The sequence below is a fragment of the Notolepis coatsorum genome (assembly GCF_963971535.1).
Source record: "Notolepis coatsorum genome assembly, chromosome: 10".
NCBI classification, from domain to species: domain Eukaryota; kingdom Metazoa; phylum Chordata; class Actinopteri; order Aulopiformes; family Paralepididae; genus Notolepis; species Notolepis coatsorum.
The window spans coordinates 7,606,063-7,629,380 of NC_140174.1; the positions used below are offsets into that span (position 1 = coordinate 7,606,063).

At 42.2% G+C, this 23,318-nt stretch overlaps 1 protein-coding gene across 1 annotated transcript; it reads left to right on the forward strand.

Annotated features, from left to right (window-relative positions):
• Nucleotides 1-50: 50 nt before the first annotated feature.
• On the forward strand, nucleotides 51-20,834 carry lcmt1 (leucine carboxyl methyltransferase 1). The gene is made up of 11 exons (XM_084322726.1): nucleotides 51-502; nucleotides 1,319-1,410; nucleotides 2,355-2,476; nucleotides 6,959-7,035; nucleotides 7,246-7,307; nucleotides 7,461-7,563; nucleotides 10,449-10,569; nucleotides 13,425-13,526; nucleotides 15,078-15,169; nucleotides 17,509-17,606; nucleotides 20,127-20,834. Exons 1-11 carry the CDS (start codon nucleotides 417-419, stop codon nucleotides 20,147-20,149), a joined length of 978 nt encoding a protein of 325 aa, XP_084178852.1. The 5' UTR covers nucleotides 51-416; the 3' UTR covers nucleotides 20,150-20,834.
• Nucleotides 20,835-23,318: the final 2,484 nt, after the last annotated feature.

A 23,318-nucleotide genomic window follows, 5' to 3' on the forward strand; every position in this document is an offset into this window, starting at 1 on the left:
TGGGACAGCATCTGGGCTTCCGGCGGAAGCGGAAGAGGCGGGGCCAGTGTTAGCTGCAGCTCTGGTTGTTAGCAGCATCGAGCTGGTTTGAATGTTATTTCATTCATATTTAGAAGATATTGCAACTTCCCTGCAACTGTTCTTTTCTTTAAGTAACATAGTTAAACATTACGGTTGACGACGTTGAAATATATCTGTCCCCGTTTAGTTGGTGTCGTTAGTTTGCAAGGAATCCACACATGCCAAATTTAGCTTGTCATTTTCTAGCCAGATAGCTAGCAGCAGTTAGCGTCTTGGTGCTCGTCTAGACTCTAGGGACTAACTTGGTGGTGTGACAGGTCTGGTCTTCAGCAGGTGCAAGTCGCCCTGCATGCATTTTGAATGATAACTACCCAGTAATAATAGTAGCCTCACTTATGGCAGCTCGGCAACCTTTCACAGATACAGACACTGCCGATGAAGCAGTCAGGGCCACTTGTGACGACGCAACAACATGCAAAAGGTAAATGCCACAATGAGTGAATGATGGTAAAGAAGCATAGAATAAACATTGCATGACAGGATCTATGGGTAACAGTACTGTATATTTGCATATCACATGTCACAAATGTAACAGTACTATATACCTGTATGTCATGTATGTCCCTATGCCATAAATGTCATGTATGTTGTGTATGTCATAAATGTCACTATGAATTGAAAACGGGGGACCCTGATGTAAACAAGACGAAAGTCTTTCTCTGGTCTGCATCCGAGCCGTACTGTAGTGTATTGTACCCATTCTGCACTCTGTTAAATAAAGTTTTCATTCATTCATTCAACGATTGCATCTAACGTTAGCTAGTCTTTCTGTATTGTACCCATTCTGCAATCTGTTAATAAAGTTTTCAATCAATCAATCAATAGGCTATAACTCACCAGTCAAACATCTACTGAGCAGCACAACATCATTGTAATGATTGAACAATTTTTTTTAATGATTGATTGAAATGTATTTCGATCTCCATAGGTTCACGTGTATAATAAATATACAAATTCGTATACATAAAAAGGAGGCAGATATTACCACAATTTAAACCAACACACAATAACACAACTTGAGATTTCTGTAGTTCGAAAACAGGCATTATGCTGAAGCTAATATTTTATACCCATTTTAACGGCACATTCTATTTGATTAAGTCGACTAAATCTTCTGATGTTTCTGTTTTATGTACGGCTGGTTAATAAGGGAGCAATAAAGACATCCATCTTTAAATGGAAAACCTATGGCTATGTTCCAACCGTATTCATTCAGCCCAATGTTTGATTTTTATAGGTATGCAAGCAGCAAAGGCTACTGGAAAGACCCATATGTCCAGTACTTTGTGAGGTCGGTGGGTGAGCGGAAGGCTCCTGAGATCAACAGAGGCAAGTGATGAAAGTGTTTTGTTTACATGTTATGGAGAGAGAACCGTGCATGCCCGCTGTTTCCCATACATAAACTTATTTGTGACAACAACCCATCACATTTATAATAAAACACAAGATACTTGTGCCCTAAGGATAAGCTCAATGACCCAATCCCCTCGCCAAACATCTGTGCTACTTATAGTGGTCAAATAAAAAATGTTGTGTGGGATTTTGGGGGATAGGATACGAAATGAACCAAAGGGGTGTGGGTGCAGGAAAAAGATTTTTCAAATGTGAGCTCCAGGTATTGACGATGCCAATGCTACATACCCGGCTGCCACATGGCCCTCAATGGCCACCACAACCCAATGTGTAGACTGCAATATCTGACCCGACACAAATAGATTTCCTAAACTGACAGATATCGTCACAATTCATCAGCTCTTCTTGTTTTCCAAGTACATACTTTACCAGCGCTGACTGTATTTGACCAGCCCCAGCCAGCCACCTCCTCCACAAATAACCTAAGAACCTGTGGAAAACTCTGATGTGGTTGGTATATAGCGCTGTCATACCAGTATGTGTGCACAGTGCGAAATTTATTTATCGACACCATTTTTACTCAAATCCTACTCTAGAGAGTACTTTGCACAAACTGGATATGGAATGTCTCATTGCATTATTTATAATCCAAGCTCAATTGCCCTATCTATGACCCCGCCCTCATTTATTGATCCTCCAATCACAACCGTTGCTTTCCTCTGACAGATTGGAGGATCAAGAAAAGAGGACAGGGCTTGAGATACTGTGTCGATTGTTTACAGTATGCGTAACGTATGGAGCATACCTCAAAGAAACGTCAGACTTACTTTACTGTGTGTGTGTGTGTGGTGTACTACCAGCTCCTTAATATCTGTGGAGATGATTATATTTCCAGTGTCATGTTTTGTCCTATACGGCAGGTTACTATGCTCGTGTGCGGGCAGTGAACCACTTCCTGGATGCCTTCATCAGGAAGGCGGAGGGTGACTGCCAGGTGGTCAACCTGGGTGCTGGACTGGACACCACCTTCTGGAGACTCAAGGTAACACAACCTGGGTGCTGGACTGAACATCACCTTCTGGAGACTCAAGGTAACACAACCTGGGTGCTGGACTGGACGTGTGTATACTTTCGACAACAAATGTTTGTTTCCGCGTTCGAGTTTTGCGCTCTGATTGGCCAGGTCATGTGACATGTGCGCCAATCGTCGGACAGCAAGTTTTGCGCCTATTTCCGGGTCTAACAGCCTGCAAACTACCTGGCGTTCTATCGCCATGCTCTAAGACAAACTCTAACCTTAACCAACTTCGAAAGAGCGCCTAAGCTTAACCAGTGTAGAAACTTGCGGTCCCACGATTGGCGCACATGTCACCTGACCAGAAACGCGCATGGCCAATCAGAGACGCGGAAACAAACATTTGTTGTTGAAAGTATTCAGGTGGACTGGACGCTTCTATTCGAAGCCTAACCGGTTCATGCTTCCGTGTTCGCGTTTTGCGCTCTGATTGGCCACTGATGTTTCTGGTCGCACCAATCGTGTGATGGCAAGTTCTTTCGCCGGTTAAGCTTAGGCACTCTTTCGAAGTTGGTTAAGGTTAGAGTTTGTCTTAGAGCAGGGCGATAGAACGCCAGCCCTGATTCCAAACTCTAACCTTAACCAACTTCGAAAGAGTCGCCTAAGCTTAACCAGTGATAAACTAGGCGTTAGGTAGTTTGCTGCTGGTCGAGGCGGAAATGGGCGCGTCACGCGATTGGGCGCACATGTCACATGACCAGAAACGTCAGTGGCCAATCAGATCGCACCAGAAACGGCAGTGGCCAATCAGATTAGCAAAACGCGAACGCGGAAGCATGAACCGGTTAGGCTTCGAATAGACGCGGACTGGACACCACCTTCTGGAGACTCAAGGTAACACAACAAGGCAGTAGTGACCTTCGCCAGTGGAGATGAAAGCAACCCTAGATTGCCTGTGTACAGCCTAGGCTCACTGCAACTAGGGATATCGGGCTGATACCAGGCTAAACAAGGTATCTTTCCTCATTATTATACCCAGAGCCATATAATGGTAAATGGACTGCATTTATATAGCGCTTTTATACAATTTAGGCCTCACATTCATTCACCCATTCACTCACATAATATGTGAATATTATTCACACACCGATGGCAGAGGCAACCATGCAAGGGGTTAAGTGTCTTCTGGGAGGAGCCGGAATCCAACCGGGAACCTTCAGATTATGACCACTCTACCTCCTGAGTCACTGTCGCCCCAATGTTGTTATGTATCGGAGCGACCTGTAGGGGGAGATAGTGTCCCTTAATCAAATAAAACCGTTTAGCCTACTCTTGTTCTAAATCTAAAGTATTCAAATTATATGTTAACACATCAGTAATCAAAGCAAAGCATTTTTGACACAGAAAATCTTTAGATCTCTCTAATGGGGAAAATCTTATTGTATCTATCTTGACCATTTTTATATGAGAAGTTCCTCTATAACCATCAATTTCACTAGCTCACTCACTCTCATTAATTCACTCACACTCAGCCACTCTGCCTCCAGTGGTGGCTCACAGGCATGGCACTTTGTCTAAGAGCAGTTCAATCTAAGTGAGAATGCTTCACATCTATGACACTGTGTGTCCTTGTTGTTCTATGCTCCCAAACTAATGGTCTATACTATTAAGTCTATACTGCTCAGTAAAAGCATTGGATCGGATCGGTACCAGGTATCAGCGGTGAGAAAGTGTATCCGAGCATCCCTTCCTGCAACTGCTGTGATATGAATCTGACTTTGACCGTTCTCAAGATAAGGCTGACTTTGATCACTTCAAAAAACTCAGGAACCAGACTCAGGAAATGATCAGGATAGCTAAGAGAGAATACTTTGCAGAAACCATCAAGGAGAACAGCAATGACCCAACTAAACTGTGGAAAACCCTCAAGCAGCTAGGCTGTGGGGGCGATGCCAACCAAAGGACTACTGAGTCCAACATAGGCCTGTCCACAGACAAGGGAATGGAGTTTGATAAAAAGAATGTAGCCACAATCTTTAATAACTTCTTTACATCGGTAGCAGGTAAGCTTGTCTCTAACCTACCTCCCAAGACAGAGCAGTTTGGTGATGACTTTGTTTCCAACTACTATAGCCAACGAGGGGTTAAGGCAAACTCGTTCTCCTTAAGCAAGGTGTCAGTAGTCAAAGTGGCTGCGATGCTGGGTGAGCTCAAAATCAAGAAGGCCACAGGTGTAGATGGCATCAGTGCCAGGTTTCTGAGGGATGCAGCCGGAGTTATAGCTCCACCAGTAACCCATATTATTAACCTCTCCCTGGACCTAGGCAAGGTACCCACCGACTTCAAGAATGCCAAAGTCATCCCTATATATAAAAAAGGGAGCAAATCTGACCCCAGCAATTATAGACCAGTCTCAATTTTAAGTGTGTTATCCAAAGTCCTAGAGAAGATAGTCCATGAACAAGTCCAGGAATATGCAAGCAGCCATGACCTCCTGTACGACCTCCAATCCGGCTTTAGGAAGTCTTACTCTACTGAAACATGTCTTCTTTATCTTACAGACAGTATCAGGAGGGAGATAGATTCAGGTAAGCTGTGTGGGCTAGTTCTTCTAGACCTACAGAAGGCTTTCGACACAGTGAACCATGACATACTGCTCTCCAAGCTTAAGGCCTTGGGTATGTCTGAGACAGTGGTCAGATGGTTCTCTTCCTACCTTGCTGATAGGGTGCAGCGGGTCGAGGTCAGTGGCACTATGTCAGAGGCCAAGCCCATTGTATGTGGGGTCCCACAAGGAAGCGTGCTAGGACCTCTCCTTTTTTTACTGTACATAAATGACATGTCAGCAGCATGCTCATGTAACTTGTTTTTATTTGCAGACGACTCAGCCCTGCTAGTCTCACACAAGGATCAGAACACACTAGAACAGATGCTAGGTGAAGAACTTGCAGGGGTCAGCAGGTGGCTTTCGGACAACAGGCTTTCTCTTCACCTAGGTAAAACAGAGGCAGTACTATTAGCCTCCAAGCCCAAGCTCAGGAAAGCACGGGAGTTTAATATCCAGCTAGGAGCTGTAACCCTAAAACAGCAAAAAAAAGCGAAGTATCTAGGCTGTATGATAGACGGGAGCCTAGATGGGGAGGCTATGGCCTCCCAAGTACTGGGCAAAGTCAACGCCCGCACCAGGTACCTAGCTAGGAAAGCCAACCTCCTTGGCAGAGATAGCCTCAGGCTATTAGCAAATAGCCTAGTACTCTGCCACTTTGACTATGGTAGCGTATCGTGGTTCGAGGGCCTGTCAGTGAACATAAAAAAGAAGCTTCAGGTTTCCCAAAATAAGCTAGTAAGGGTGGTAATGGGTCTTGGCCCTCGCACCCACATAGGGAGGAGTCACTTCCAGGAGCTAAACTGGCTTCCTATAGAGGCCAGAGTTACCCAGCTCAGACTGAACATAGTGCACAATATTATAAACCAAAGGTCCCCTAGATACCTCCAAAACTACTTCACCCCGGTCAACGAATCCCACAACCACAGAACTAGAGCAAGCATAGCAAACCTGAAGCCTGCTTCTTTCCGATCGAAACTGGGCCAATGCTCCCTTACTTTCTCTGGAGCCCAGGATTGGAACAAGCTGCCTCTCCCCATCAAGCAGAGCTTGAGCCTCCACAGCTTCAAGAGAAGCGTCAGGAAGTGGCTCATGGACAGAATAGAAGAATAGCCCCCTATAGTTTGAATGGGTTTCCAACCAGTTTTTAGTTATTGTGGGGTATACAATTTTAGCAATAGGTTAGTCTTTTAATGTTTTAAATGTATGAGTTTTGTGTTATTGTCAGTTTTTAGTTATTGTGGGGTATACAATTTTAGCGTTAGGTTAGTCTTATAATGTTTTAAATGTATGAGTGTTGTGTTATTGTCGTGTTTTTTTGTTGTGGCCTAACAGCCCTGGGACCATGACGGAAATAAGGGTTTTACTCTTTCTCATGTTATCCTTTGGATCCTTGTTGTGTGTTTTTAATCCATCAATAAAATAAAATCAAATCAAACTTATTGCGATACTAGGACTCTGTTATGTTTACCTTCATTAGACTAAATCGTCCAAGAAATTTGATTCTCAAGAGAAAAAAACAATTACCGGTATCTGAAATGAAGGCGAGAGAAAAAATACATAAAAACATACAAAAAACGAACATTTGTACTGTCTTCTACTATCATGCACTTTTCCACTAAATAATCTTCCTTGCCTACCGGTATATTACTACCTACTATACTAATATGTCTCTACTACTATGCACTAAACACTGCAGCACCCAAGTTTCAACACTGTTTGATGAACATTGTTACTCAGCTGATCAGAGTTGTACCCTTCCTGCTGACTTGTCGTACAGAACTTGTAAGTGGCTTTGCGTAAAAGCGTCGGCTAAATTACTAAATGTAAAATGTAAATGTAGACATTAAATCCTTATTGTCTTCTATGTTTTATTTTTTTGTGTGTGTGTATCCGACTTACAGGATGAAAATCTTTTGCCCCGAAAGTTCTTCGAAGTTGACTTCCCAACCGTTGTGGCCAGAAAAATACACAATATCAAGTAAGACGATCATGCAGTACTTTCTATGGCTTTGTTGTTGTTGTCATGTATCATAGTGACCTGTAGAGGGAGACAGTGTCCCATAATCAAAGAAAACTGTTTAGATTACTCTTGTTCTAAAAGCATTCAAAATAATATCTTATTTTACTGTAGCATTACAGACCGTATTGCTGACGTGTGGTTTTGATGTTTTTATATATTCTCTACTAGGACAAAACCCCCCCTTTCAAAACCCCTCATTGAAACCCACTCCACAGACTCCCTACTACTAGGTAATCAATGGAGAAAAAAAACACAATTCTAAACATAAAATGAGTCATTCACTTTTGGGGTCATTAAAATTTGACTGGGAAATTGTATTGTTTTCTCACAAAGATTCCCTGCATATGTATTGTGTTGTGTGTGTGTTGTGTGTGTGTATTCAGATGGCCATAGCCTGGACTCGGACCGCTACTGCATCATTGGAGCAGACCTCAGAGACATCTCCGTCTTAGACGAGAAACTCAAGAAGTTCCAGCTCAACCCGGAGTGAGTGACACGTGCACTGTGGGCTTTTAATCTAATTAAAGGGCCACTTCATAAATTCGCACATAATCTCAACACACATCCAAAAACAGTTTTGGGGCGCGTTCATTTAGTTTGACAGTTATTGAGAGTAGATGAGTTTGAATATGGCCACCAGTGATGTCATTGGGAACATTGAATCCACACAATGATATTGGTAGCAGTCCCTATAAGACGAGGTGTTGCTATTTTTTCATCTACATCATTTCATTTTTAGTCTAGATTTGAATTTGAGGCTAGTTTGCAACCGGATAGCTTTCTGAATGCACTGAGAGGAAACTGATATCTATCTTCCTGTCTGACTCTGGAGAAGACGGTAAGCATGGCGTGTTCCTTTTAAGTTTTGGCTTGGAAGAAGTTCTTATGTCTTCAGAAGTCACTACTAATAACGGGACAGTTCTCAACTCGAGTGGTACCATGGGTCTTTAGCGGGCACCTCTGGAATCGTAAAGGAAACAATTTAGTAAAATATTACATTATCATTGTAAAGAGTATTTCTCTGCAGCTCTCATTGGCTGCGTTTACATGCCACGTAGTAACCTGGCTATTGGCCGTATTATTAGCATCATATAGCATTATTTGGGTTAAGCTGTTAAGTGTTGCAGGTTCTCGTGTTAAGCACGTTTTGATATCCGGAGTATCCTTGTGTCCACCAATAATCCAATTGACAGATTAGGTCTGTGTGAGTTATGAAAGGGGGCATGGCTAAAGCTTTTAAAAATGATCTACTTTCATCCGTTTTCTATCGTAAATTCTTATCAAAACCTAACAGTAAGGTTCCAGTGCCGTTAAGCGATTTATTAACATGTCTATTTACCATGTCTATTCTTTTGATCAAGGTTTTTTTTATTTGAAGATTGAATTTTTACAGTTGGGCCCACATGGGCAGAAATAAAAGATCAAATAAAACCCTCCCTCCCCCCGCCCCTATACCAGACAAAATCATTCTTACATACCGGTACCTTAGAGCATTTCTTAATCATTGTTTTTCCTTTAAAATAAAAAAACATTTAAATCACCAGACGGTAGTGAATATATGCATCTCTTATATTCTGCAGACAGAGATAGAGAAATAAGAAGAAAAAAAATAAGAACATAAAAGAACAGGAAGCTGAGAAACAAGGAGGGTCAGTCAAACCGCCTCTGTCACATTATCCGCTTCCATATCTTCAAAGAAAGTCAGGAAAGGATCCCAGATATTGTGGAATTTTTCGGTACAACCTCTGACAGTATACCTGATCTTCTCCAGTTTGATATGATACATGACTTCTCTCATCCAGTGGCCGTACACAGGTGAACCTGGGTTTTTCCATTTGAACAGTATTAGTCTTCTGGCCAAGAGTGAACAGAAGGCCAGCATTCTAGATTCCCACCACCACCACAATTTTTTTTTTTTTTTTTTTTTATCCACTTTTTCTCCAATTTTTCTAGTTTTCTCCCATCCCAATTTCGTATCATCCAATTCAACCCTCCCCTGTCTCGAACGCTGTTTCTTGCCTCCCACAAGCCGGCTGCAATGTGGACTAAGTCATACATAGCACGAGTCCCCTCCGATACTCGAGGTAGCAGCAGTCGCATCTTTTCACCTGCGTGGCGCGATCTTTCAGCGTCAGGGGTCTGCGTTTTGGAGGGACGCCGCCCCCGTCGCTTCCTGATTCTACTGCGCAGGCGCACCAACCGACCTGTAGGAGTCGCTGTCCACAGCGCCCGATCCCCACCCATCAGTTTCCCACCCCCTAATACTGCCAATGTGTATTAGTACGAACGACCAGCTAAACTGAAAGCAAATGTGGAGCGCTGGGCTCGAACAGGCGAACCCAGCGTCTCCAGTATTCGTGGTGAGCGCCTTGCCCACTGCACCACGTAGCCGCCCCTAAACTCTTGAATCTTGAATCTAACAATAAAATATTCTGGATGGTTTTATTACAGGAATGCGTACCTGAGTTGTGTGTCTCGCAGCTCTAGCCTGGATGTTGTGTCTCCTGGGGCTGCTCGGTTATGGCAAAAAAAAATCATAATCATAATTATTTTTGATTGATATTGAAATCACGATGATTAAATATGATTACTCGTCGATTTGAGCGCTGCATTTACAACACGAGACAAAATGAGAGCAACACGGCATGCGGCGCAATAATCATTTGATCTCGATTAATCGAGACAAAATTGTAATTAAAAATTGAAACTGGATTAACTGCCCGGCCCTAGTGTCTCCTCTTTCTCTCGCTCCTTGTACCTCCTTTGCTGATCTTCCTATAGGGAGGTGTAGTCTGACGTCACTGGTTGTTCCACCCAGCATGGAATTCCTTACCACCTGCACTAACTAGGGTTGAAGACAAACAGACATTTAAAATTGATTGTATTGTATTGTATTGATTTTATTGTATTGTATTGATTTGTGTGGACCCCAGTAATAGTAGCCTATGCCTGTGGCAATGGCTAATGGGGATCCGAATAAACTAAACTAAACCCGTATAGGGTTTTATCATTGGGGAAAATGGATTATCAGCTATTGTAACAATTCTGCCGTATGGAAATTGAAAAGCTTTCCATTTTTGCACAAAATGAGTTCCCTTCTATCACTAGCATAATTTAAGCATTTTTAGTAGAAATACAATTTGGCGATTATTTTTTTATGATTAATTGCTAATATTTTCATGTTGAGCTATAGATTGTGGATGAATAAGCACAGAAAGGTACAGCATGCCAATGTTAATGCTTTATTTGTTTTAAACGAGACGATCTGGAAATGGGCAATGGATAAATGCATTGTGTTCCAAAGAGGGTGGAACACGAAAAACGGCAATGACGTAACCACTACACCTCCCTATTACCGTCTTCCACTCCAGGCTGCCCACGTTGTTCGTGTCGGAGTGCGTGTTGGTCTACATGAACCCTGAGCATTCCTCCAACCTGGTGCACTGGGCTGCAGACACCTTTCACACAGCCATGTTCATCAACTATGAACAGGTACGTTTGTTTCAAACTCTACAAACTAGCCTGGTGGTAAGAAGCGAAGAAGAGGGGGAGAATATGTCCGGGGGAGGAGGTCAAAAGAGGAGGGGGAGGAGTGTGGAGGTGAGGGTTGGAACTTTGAATGTCTGGCAAAGGGGGAGAGATAGTTGATATGAAGGAGAGAAGAAGGATAGATGTACTGTGTGTGCAGGAGACCAGGTGGAAGGGGAGTAAGGCCAGGTGCACGTAGGGGAGGGTAACAAAGGGGATGAGGAGGGGATGGGCAGGTACGGCTAGGGTGGCCAGATGTCACGCATTGCGCGTGATTGTACAGCATTTCTGTCTCTTTTCACGCGTCACGCAAATTGAGACCATGTCCCGCATGATTGGTTGTCATCCGCGCTAATATCCCCGCCCCCCCCCCCCCCCCCCCCCGCCCCCCCAGCCAATGTGAAGTGCCTCTATGCGTCGCGTAACGTTACTAGTATCTGGCCGCGAGTGACACCGCATCCTATGACAACAACAAGTCCCAACGCTGTCGAGCGCGGCGGGTCCGTTTCAGAGCCAGTTATCCTTCCGCGCAACTTGGGATAAACAGATCAGTTCCATGCGCTGCTGTAATCTCCGCTGCTCGGCACGAGAGAAGACCGCTCGCTTGGTCGAAATTTGAAAAGGGGAAAACAATCCCAAACGGTTTAGATTGAAAACGAATAATAACAATAAAAAAGATGCGAGTAGCCGTTTGGTAACCTAACCACCCCCCGCACAAATCAGTGCAAGTGGAAGATAATCATATTCTTTATTATTGTGCCATTACTGCGGGGGGGGGGGGGGGGGTGTTCTTAGTCCAGGTTCTGTGGTGGCAGAGTAGTCAAGTCAAGTCAGTTTTATTTGTATAGCACATTTCCAGGCAGCGGCAGCTGACACCAAAGTGCTTCACAAGCAAGTTGATAAAAACATAATAGTGTGAGGCAAGGTATAAGATTAAAAGAAAGAAAAAAAAACATAGCAAAGCAATGAAAGCAACAAAAACAAAATAATATGGTGCAAGATATAGGATTAAAAACATAAGAGTAGAGGAGGGGAGAGGCTAGAGCTGGGAGAGAGTTCAGCTTCCTGACAGCCTGGTGTATGAAGCTGTCTTTCAGTCTGCTGGTCCTGGCTCGGAGGCTCCTCATTCTCCTCCCGGAGGGCAGGAGAGTGAAAAAGCGTTGTGAGGGTGGTCATTATTATACATAGTCTGGGTGGTCAGTGTGTGTGTGTGTGTGTGTGTGTGTGTGTGTGTGTGTGTGCGTGTGCATGTGTGTGATAAGACTGGGGGTCCAGACCTAATCATAGGTGATTGTAAGTCTGGGTGGTCATTTTATTTATTATTTGTTTATTTATTTATTTTGAGTACTTAACACCCATTAGAGACAAAAGGAAAATAAAATAAATGAATAAGGGCAAAACATATTAGGCTTGTGGTCATTTGAATGAGGACAGTGGCGGATGAGCCTTGATTGAGGGGACAGGGACAGTCCACCAAAAAAAAGGAGGGGCGGGTACTGCGCTGGGGGGGGGGGGGTTGGCGTCCCACATTGTCCCTCACAAACATACCATTTGTCCCACATTTGGTTTATTGGGATCTGGTCACCCTAGGTACGGCGCCGAAGAGAGAAATATGCGGAAGGTCAGATGGTGGTAGACTTTGCAGAAAGAATGGGGATGGCGGTAGTGAACACATATTTCATGAAGAGGGAGGAGCACAGGATAACATATAAAAGCGGGGGAAGGTGCACACAGGTGGACTATGTCCTGTGCAGAAGGGGTCATCTGAAGGAGGTCAAGGTGATCGCAGGTGAGAGAGTAGCCAGGCAGCACCGCATGGTGCTCTGTAAGATGTCTGTGGAGGCCAAGAGGAAGAGAGCCAAGGGAGGGAAGCCAAAGATTAAATAGTGGGAATTAAAGAGAGAGAGGAATGTTGTGTGGAGTTCAGGGAGAAGATAAGACGGGCGCGCTGGGTGGTAGAAAAGAGCTGCCGGTAGTTTTGGCAGCCACAGCAGATGTGGTGAGGTGTGGTCAAATGGTACTTGGCATGTTTTTCGGGGGAAAAAGGAAGGAAGATGAGGAGACCTGGTGGTGGAGTGAGGAAGTGCAGAAAAGTATACAGAGGAAGAGGTTGGCGAAGAAGCAGTGGGACACTTTAATAATAATAATAATAATGGATTGGATTTATATAGCGCTCTTTGTGACACCCCAGTAACCCCAGAGCGCTTACAGAGTCCATTATTCGTTCATACACAGTCATACCGGTGGTGGTAAACTACAATTGCAGCCAGAGCTGCCCTGAGGCAGACTCACGGAAGCGTGGCGAATAATCATCGCCTACGGCCCCTCCGACCACCACCAACATTCATTCACATGCATACACATTCATACGAGGCAAGTAGGTTAAGTGTCTTGCCCAAGGACACAACGGCAGTGGGATGGACATGGGCTTGAGCGGGATTCGAACCACCAACCCTTCGATCATTGGACGACCCGCTCTACCCCTGAGCCACGCAAGGAAAGAACTGTTGTTCTTGTATAGTTAGTAATAGCAAGTATAGCATAGGGATATAGAGTAAAACTGTATATTGTATAGTAGTGTGTACATAGGACATCATGTCTATTTTATGTCTATTTTATTATCTTTTACTTATTTTATTTACTATTGTATTATTGCACAATCGAAGCGGGCATGGCCACCCGCATTTCACTGTATGCCCTGGTATGTATGTGACAAATAAACCTCTTGAATCTGGCAGGCGAGTGCTTAGACCTCTACACTCGCCGGCCGCACCAATAATGTATACGTTAACTGATTTGTATTGTGTGTGTGTGTGCAGGTGAATATGTTGGATCGGTTTGGCCAGGTGATGATAGAGAACCTGCAGCATCGACAATGCAACCTGGCCGGAGTCAAGGTCTGCCAGTCCCTGGAGGCACAGGTACCAGCACTCCTTCTCAATGTTATCACTCGGGGATGTCCAGGTCCAACTTCCTCAGTCTCAATACCTGGGCTTTGGGTATGGGCCGATACAGAGTACTGATCCGATCCACAACTTTTATTGGAACAATATAGACTTGAACCGTCTTTTTGGGGTCGTTGGACAAAAACTATTGAGATATAATCAAATTATCTTGACGTGTCAAATACAGGTATGGGGCAGGGTAATAGTAGGAAGACATAAATATAGGCAATACAATTAGATCTGAATATAAAAATATGAGAAATCTTTCGCTGTAAACAAAGGTGCAGATGAGGGTCTGTATGCCCTATCGGTTATATTATATGTTACTAATAAATATAGGCAATAAAGAATTTGAATCTGAATATATATACTAGGTAGTAGGTACCCTAACTGGCATGATAAGTCATACGTTCAGTTGTAGTCCGTGTATGTAATAGACATAGTGCAACAAAACAACAAACAAAATGCCAGTACCTTGACGGGTCACTTGACGGGTCACTTCACACACGGAACCACATCTAGAGCCCAAACACGTGGTATTTACATCTCCCACACGTACAATCTTAGCCAAAACTAAGAAGACTTAAAGGTCACTTTGACTCATGACTCACTCTGAGATCCGCTCGTGAAATTAGGAGAAATATTCCTTTGCTTCTTCTACTTTTCAGTATTTTCTCTTCAGTTAGATTGTCCACATATTGTTGATTTTTATTTGCTAGGTAAGCTGCCCTTATATATCTCCAGACTTCTGTCCTTTTTATACTTGCTTTTTTAATACCAGACGAGCAGCAAATGGGATGCTTTTAAATGTACTTCCTCTGATGCAGTCAGAGCTCGGTAAAGCTGCATTCTTCCCACTATGCTCCCTTTTTATGGAATACGCTGCAAGTGAAACTTTGTCTAGAGGCTACTACTGTGAATGCTTTTAAAGGTATGCTACGACTAGCCCTTCATGAAACATGTAACTGTTTCACCTGATGCTATTGCTGATCTGATTATGCGTCTTGCCACTGCACAAATGGCCTTCTGTGTTTGTATTTGATTTGTATGTTTTTTTGTTTAATGCCCTTGTTTTTATGTTGAAACGTGTTGTGTGCCGTGTTGGTCAGGACTCCCTGGAAGAAGAGATCTTGTATCTCAATGGGACATTCCTGGATAAATACGCACACGCACACACGCACACTACACATCCTCACTTACACTCTCTCACACACCCCACATACAAATACACTACAAAAGGTCACTTAATTTTTTTTATAAAATATAATAATAAAAATAACTACTGTACTTTTTTCCAATAGTCCGAGCTGTATATTTGTATATTATTGTATATTACTCATTACCTCTGTCTTACGCTTAGCATTGTATTTAATTTTTATAACTTTTTTTTATCATGTCTATTTCTATTTTATTTGTTGTTTTTGCACAATTGATGCGGGCATGGCCACCACCTACATTTCACTGCATGTCTTGTGTATGTCTGTGACAAATAAAACTCTTGAATCTTGAATGTGTGTGTGGTTTCAGAAGGACCGGTTCCTGAAGACGGGCTGGGACCACGCTGACGCTCTGGACATGATGACCGTGTACAGTGTTCTCCCTCAGGACGACGTGGCCAGGTGACACTGGCCCCAAGCAGGCTCTTTTCATGTTTCTACTGTGTGTAGCCGGCAGAAGGGTTCCGTGAGTTCCGTCAACGTAACTGTCACCAACTAGACTCTCTAGTTACTAGAGCAGTCTAGGTTTCTTTTTTATTCTGCGATCCAATAGTAGGGGATTCCTGTAGTAGGGGAATAGATTAATGTAGTAGGGGGATAGATTCATGTAGTAGGGGAATAGATTCCTGTAGTAGGGAAATAGATTCCTGTAGTAGGGGAATAGATTCCTGTAGTAGGGCAATAGATTCCTGTAGTAGGTAATAGATTCCTGTAGTAGGACAATATATTCCTGTAGTAGGGGAATAGATTCCTGTAGTAGGTAATAGATTCATGTAGTAGGTAATAGATTCCTGTAGTAGGACAATCTATTCCTGTAGTAGGGGAATAGATTCCTGTAGTAGGGGAATAGATTCCTGTAGTAGATTCCTGTAGTAGGCAATAGATTCCTGTAGTAGGTAATAGATTCCTGTAGTAGGTAATAGATTCCTGTAGTAGTGTAATAGAATCCTGTAGTAGGTAATAGATTCCTGTAGTAGTGTAATAGAATCCTGTAGTAGGGCAATAGATTCCTGTAGTAGGGCAATAGATTCCTATAGTAGGCAATAGATTCCTGTAGTAGGGCAATAGATTCCTGTAGTAGTGTAATAGAATCCTGTAGTAGGGCAATAGATTCCTGTAGTAGGGCAATAGATTCCTGTAGTAGGCAATAGATTCCTGTAGTAGGGCAATAGATTCCTGTAGTAGGGTAATAGATTCCTGTAGTAGGACAATAGATTCCTGTAGTAGGGTAATAGATTCCTGTAGTAGGTAATAGATTCCTGTAGTAGGGCAATAGATTCCTGTAATGGGTAATAGATTCCTATAGTAGGGTAATCGAGTTCAACTAACTCCCTTGTGTGCCATTCTTTGATCCTTCCATTGTGTGTCACAAGCTTCTCCCTCCTCTGGAAACACCAGCTGAACTTTATTGGTGATTAGTTCTGGCTTCCTGCGTCCTGAAACACATTATTTCCAACTGCTTGTGCTGCGCAAACGACGGCCTTTCGTCCGCACTGAGCCAAGATCAACCTAGCTGACCTTTTCCACGGCTCGCTCTGATGAATCGCTGACCGCACCTCTAATAGAAAGGAGATGCAGCCAGCCAGGCAGGGGAGAGAAATGGAGGGAAAGGCACTGTCACATTTCCTGAATTTTACGAATACATTTCCAACCAAGTGGACATTCCAGGAGTGTTTAAACAGTGTAATTAAGATCTTAGTAGCTATCCGTATACTCTTAGTATCTATCCTTATAATCTTAGTATCTATCCTTATACTTCCTATTATCTATTCTTATACTCTTAGTATCTATCCTTATACTCTTAGTATCTATCCTTATAATCTTAGTATATATCCTTATAATCTTAGTATCTATCCTTATTAGGGGTGTAACGGTACACAAAAACCACGGTTCGGTACGCACCTCGGTTTTGAAGTCACGGTTCGGTACGGGTTTTCGCTACAGTGGGGTACATGTAGTCCACTCAGGGGTGATGTAGTGTGCAGTAACTAATTGTACTTGTAGGGCTCTCAACGAATATTCTATATTGAAATTAATAATAGACTTGTAAAGAAAGAAAAAAAATAATAATTATATTAGATTGTGAAAAAAAACAGTGGTTAACATACCGTTGTATTCGTTCGGTACACAGCCGTTCGGTACGGTACTCTTAGTATCTATCCTTATAATCTTAGTATCTATCCTTATATTCTTAGTATCTATCCTTATACTCCCTATTATCTATTCTTATACTCTTAGTATCTATCCTTATACTCTTAGTATCTATCCTTATAATCTTAGTATCTATTCTTATACTCTTAGTATCTATCCTTATACTCTTAGTATCTATCCTTATAATCTTAGTATCTATTCTTATACTCTTAGTATCTATCCTTATACTCTTAGTATCTATCCTTATAATCTTAGTATCTATCCTTATATTCTTAGTATCTATCCTTATAATCTTAGTATCTATCCTTATATTCTTAGTATCTATCCTTATATTCTTAGTATCTATCCGTATACTCTTAGTATCTATCCGTATACTCTTTGTATCTATCCGTATACTCTTATCTTGAAAACCCTGCCTATCTTGCTCTTTCCTCCACAAATGTTCTGAAAATGTATTCAGAGTTGCACTGGACCAAGTAGCGAGAGCAGACTGCATTCTATCTGACAGCCACATAAAGCTGTTGTCACGTTCAGTTTCACTGGGTCAACTCTGTGCTCAGGCTCGCCGTCTTCTCCTCTGTTGCCTCCAGAATTGAACGTCTGGAGTTCCTGGATGAGAAGGAGCTCTTACAGCAACTTCTGCAGCACTACAGCATCTGCTGGGCCACCAAGGACAAGCTCAAACTGGGTGAGGAATAACAATATGCATCTCTTTTTTCATTATTATTATTATTATTTGAATATTAGTTTATATATAGAGTAGAGGTCTTCATCAGTCCACTCTTATTAACCCGTAATAAAGCTGAGACCCTACCCAAGACTCGAGGTGGGTCCGGTCGTACCTGACATCAAGGCCGCTCACGTACTCGTACGCAAGGCACCGTCATGATACAAGTTTGTGGGTTACGCAGCAAAGCACTCCGATGACATGCTACCCACGTGTCCCTGAGTCCTGTCTGAGGTTAGAAACCACTTCAGGACCAAGATGGTGCTGAGTCACAACTAGGGGGTGGTCCGGAGGGGGGCTGTGACCCCCGGCCAGGAGGCCAAAGAATTTGCAATAGAGAAGCCATTTGCTGCAACTTAAAAAAACATAATTTCAATAAAATAGAAAACACAAGGGTAAGTTCCAGATAAGTTATTTATTTTAAGTACAATGTATGAGGTTGCACACACATTTTAAACACATGGTGGCGCTGGCACGTTGTCATTAGTTACCATTGTTTAGGGAAAGCCCTGCACTAATCCACAAGTTGGAAACAAAGCTACTAGTTTAAGTCTAAGTTTATTTGGATCTCCATTAGCCACAGCAGTGCTGGGGCTATTCTTCCTGGGGTCCATAACACGTAAAATACAGTTACAGACTTATACACTCACAACATTCACATGTCATACAGACGATTAAAACAACAATAAAAACCCTAATCAAATTCATAATACAATACAACAATATATACGCCTTATGAATTCACAATACAATAATACCGACTCATAATTAATTCATAATACAATACAGCATAATATACTATTTAGCTTTTACATACATTATCTATGTTCATATCAGCCAATTATACAATCTTTTAATAATATATCCCTATCAGACACATGCCTTTTCATCTATATATACCTATCTCTTTATCAGACACATACATTTTCATTTACGTACACACTATCTATTAGGGAACGTCAATTTCTTTGGTTGAAAATGTTGTTTTACCACGATTTTGAAACGACATTTACTATTCTCCTGCTTAACATGTCTGGGAAGAGAGTTCCATTCCTGCATACCACGGAACATGACAGTTCGCTTCATTGCATTCGACCTCACTTTTGGAAGTGTAAAACCTCGTGCAGAAGCATGTCTGGTGGAATGGTTGTGTCTGTCAAGACTTATAGATAAATTGTTATATAAAATTGAGGGGATCTTTGTAACAAGAATATTCCTAGTGAATACAAGGAGTGAGCAGAGTAATTTATGTTTGACAAGTAACCAAGTTAAACAACTGTGCATCGCTGCACAGTCAAGTAGCCTCTGCTAAATCTGGCCACATTAAGTTAAACAGCAGCCTCCAAATCTGCTAACAACAAAGCTAGTAGCTACAGAGAGGGGGTTGTGTACTGAGAACGGGAGGGCCAGCTGCGTTTGAGAGCAAAACAATGGCGGGTGCTCTGTGGGCAAGCAATGTAACCACAAAGATAGCTGTAGAGGGGCTGCGTGCTGAGAGCGAGAGAGAGCCAGCTGCGCTTGAGAGCGAAACACAGAGTAACACCGGTAACACCGCGGCAACCCTGGTGGAAATAAGAAGTGCTTTACCTTCACGAGTGGAGTCCGGTTGAAGACGTGACAGCTGAGTGTGTAATGGAGAGTTTAAGAAGGAGAAAGCGAAGAAAACAGGTAGAGGGGCGGAGCTTGAGGTGTGAAGAGGAACGTGTGAGTGTGAAGGGGGACTGTTCTACATGCGTCATAGGCAATCACCTTCCCCCTGAAATGACGCACTTTCAACTCCAAATCCCTCTCTCCGCTATTGCGTTCCAGTACCTGATATACAGGGTCCATCAGGGCACACGATTACTCTGGGCCATTTAGCGTAGGGTCCAATTTTACTCTGGTCTGTTTATGGTAGGGTCTAGGGCTGCAACGATTAGTCGACATAATCGACGGTGTCGATTATAAAAAATCGTCGACGAGATATTGTTGCGTCGATTAGTCATTAAAATTTTTTTTTTTTTTTTTGCACTACCTATCTTTGTGAAAGTGGCTTCTCCGCTCTGGTCCAGCTGAAGACTTCTTAGCTTAACATAACAGACCGACAGTAAGTTTGGGGGAACTAATGGGATAACTGGGGATGTTGTTTGGTCCTGACAAGAGTCTCAAAGCAACTCTGAGGTCATGCTCAATGTCCAATCTGTTCCTCTGCTCTGTCTTCAGCTGGACCAGAGCTGAGAAGCGAAGTGAAAAAAAAATAGTTTTTCGATTAGTCGACTAATCGAAAAAATAATCGACAGATTAGTCGACTACCAAAATAGTCATTAGTTGCAGCCCTAGTAGGGTCTTTGTTTTTATTTTTTATTAATGAATACATTTCTCGGGGGTCCTCGCAAGAAAGCCTAGGGTCTAATTTGAAGCCCTCTTAATATCGAGGCTTCATTTAGTCAATTTACGTCTGATGTATTGAATTCCGAGAACGGTGTCCTTGATTCTCCCCAGGTCTGTCACGGTTGGCATTTTGAGCGTGAGGCCGTTAAAACTGTGACTCAAGCGCGGCGTCGGTCGGTCGGTGCCGCCATGAACAACAGGAGAAGAAGACACGCTGGGGAAGAGGAAGCCGTTTGCTTCATCAATGCCCCCCCCCCCCCCCCCCGTCTGGATGCATTAAACGCGTGGAAAACCCAAGGCTTCAGCGGAATCGCCGTTTTTTTATGTGTTTCCTTTGCATCCCCCCCCCCGAGTGCTTACAGCATGCATTTCTTTTTATCTTCGAGATTAAATGAACTTTCTCTCCAGAGGTGTGACAAGAGTTGACCCTAATTTGCGAGCGAAGGCGGTAGCGCGCATCCTGCGAAGAGGAGCCAAGTTTCGTTCATTGGCTCCTTGTGTTCTGTGACACAAGTCGTTTCACATGTTTGACGTTATGTTTTCGGACGCTGAAAGAATGTGTGTTTTCTTTTTTAAGGATTTCCTATGCCTGTCTTATAGATATCCTCGTCTGTGTCAGTCTTTACGTGCCATTGTTTTGTCATTTTCTTTTGAATGTTGTTGATATTTATTGATTTGATTGTATTGGCCCGACAAATGCTTTCCTCCGACGGAAATTGGGAAGTGCTTGCATATGGTAGCCTTGTAGTCAAAGGGAGATTCATGTTTGTCACAAGCCATGTTGTACACCACGACGAATGCTGATCTAGTTGTTTGAATAAAAAGATTTTGTGTAAATTTGTTTTTATTTCGGCAAGTTTTATTTGGATCTAGATGTCACATTTAATTTAACCCCTTAAGCATACCCCACATTTAGCTTAAAACGTTAAGAGGTTAAAGGATGGGTTAACCTGTTCCACCCGTGGAATATTTTCGCCTAAAATATATACCTAGGTAAATGGAATATTGCTCCACTTCTACAAGACCATTTGCATATTCTTGGTATCTAGGGACATCTATGGACCTCAGGGAATGTATTCACAGTGTCAGAAATATTCTGTCTATTACTAGGCTTGCTTGATGAAACAAAGGAGAATATGAATTATGATTTTTCTTTGACAGTGAATAACACCATGCTAATAATGACCAAACATTAAAAACTGCCACTGATCTCGTTCAGTACCCTCTTGAGATCATGTGTAAACAAAATTAAATAAAAGAAATCTAAGGAAATTAATAAAGGGAAGATGATTAAACCGAAGGTTCTGTAGATACAGTAGTGAATTCTCCCATCCGGACCAATGCCATTTGAAATATTATTATAGAATATGATGCTTATAAATTACCTTATTATAGCCAATTAGCACATTATATATATATATATATATATATATATATATATATATATATATATATATATATATATATATATACATACATATATTATCTTTCAAATGCCCGAGTTCAATTTGGATTTAGTATCACCAGGCATGCATAAGAACAGATAATGAAATCTACTGTAATCTACTGTACTTTTACATTTTCCCCACAGTGCAACCGTTTTGAAACTAATTTCAGATCTAATTGTTCCTACATGTTAACAATAGGGAAGAGAAACTAACTGCGTTTTAAAATTTGTCAAAAACATTACCTTTTGTGGCTTATTATCCCGAATAATAACAGTTATTGAAATAATTCATACAGAGCTCTGAACCTTGAACCCCATATGATCTTCCAGGAAGTGTAGTTCAGAAAAATTCCAACACTTATCGACAGTTATGCATGTCCTCAAAAAGCAAAAAGACTACAATTCCCACGGTTCAAAATTTCCAAAATGGTCGCCCTCGCGACTAGACTTCACCAAATCGAAAAGTTTAATCTATCTAATGGCACTTTTAACCTATTGCTAAACTAACGTATTGATGATAATATACATTCTACATGCTTTTGTGAAGTGTTAGTGATGTTAATACTTGAATACGTTTGATATTAAAATCGCAACTTTTATGCAAAACTCTGAAAAATATTTATTTATGACCGGATGCCATTTCGGGACCGGTACGGTCTTTTCCATTTTTTTGGACCCATGCCCTATTTAACTGGCATGATGTTGACTTTCACAGGCCACCATTTCACTGATGGCTTTACTATTGAAAAACTTAGATGGAAAGATAAGATATTCCTTTATTGATCCCCTTGGGGAAATTCCGGCGTCATAGCAGCATGGAGGAGGGGAGGTACAGGTATGGACAGGGTAATAATAGAAAGACATATAGGCAATACAATTTGATCTGAATATAGAAATAGGAGAAAAAATATGAACTAATAAATATGAAAAAGATAAACAGTGTAAACAAAGTTGCAGGTGAAGGTCTGTATGCCCAATCGGCTATATTATATGTTACAATAAATATAGGTGTTGCGGCAGTAGACTGTCATAGACAGATAGTGCCGAGGGGCTGAGCGATGGAGTTCAAACAATTGACGCGCGACATGAAATAACTCCGTTCCACGTCCAGGAAATACTTTTAAGGCATTTATTCTTTCTCTTCATCATGAGACAAACAAAATACGATTTGCACTTTGCGGTATTGCGTTATTGCGGTCAAAAGATAATATGCGCTCCTAACTCTCACCCCCTCTCTCCGTGAGCTGTCAACCTCTGTGAACTGTCAACGTGAAAAGGTGAATGAAATTCCATAAGACGCTCCCATTAGCGCCACACCCCCGTGAGCACGCCCACCACCTAAAGTGACAGTACAACTAATAATACAACAAAACTAGAATACTGAATCATAATAAAGAGACCTCCATTACGGCGCCTACAATAGGCAATAAAGAATTTGAATCTGAATATATACTATGAGTACGAGAAAAAGTAAACGGTATACACAAGGTACCCTAACTGACATGATACGCGCCATACGTTGTAGTCCATGCAGGTTTTGGTGGTTGAGTGTCGGACACACTTGATGGTCAAACATTCCTAATAGTTCTTTTTTTTATACACTTTTTCTCCTCCTTTTTCTGTGTTTCTCCCATCCCAATTTAGCCGTGCCAATAACCCCCTCCCCTGTCTTGATCATTGCTCGCATGTACCCCCCACTGGTCGGTCGTAGGGAGGGTTGAAGAATCTATCGCATGTCCCCTCCGATACATGTAGAGTCAGCCAGCCACTTCTTTTCACCTGCCAGCGCGGACTCTCATTGGCGAGGTGTAACGTGTGGGAGGCTCACACTACCCTCGACATCTCCCGTCCTCGCT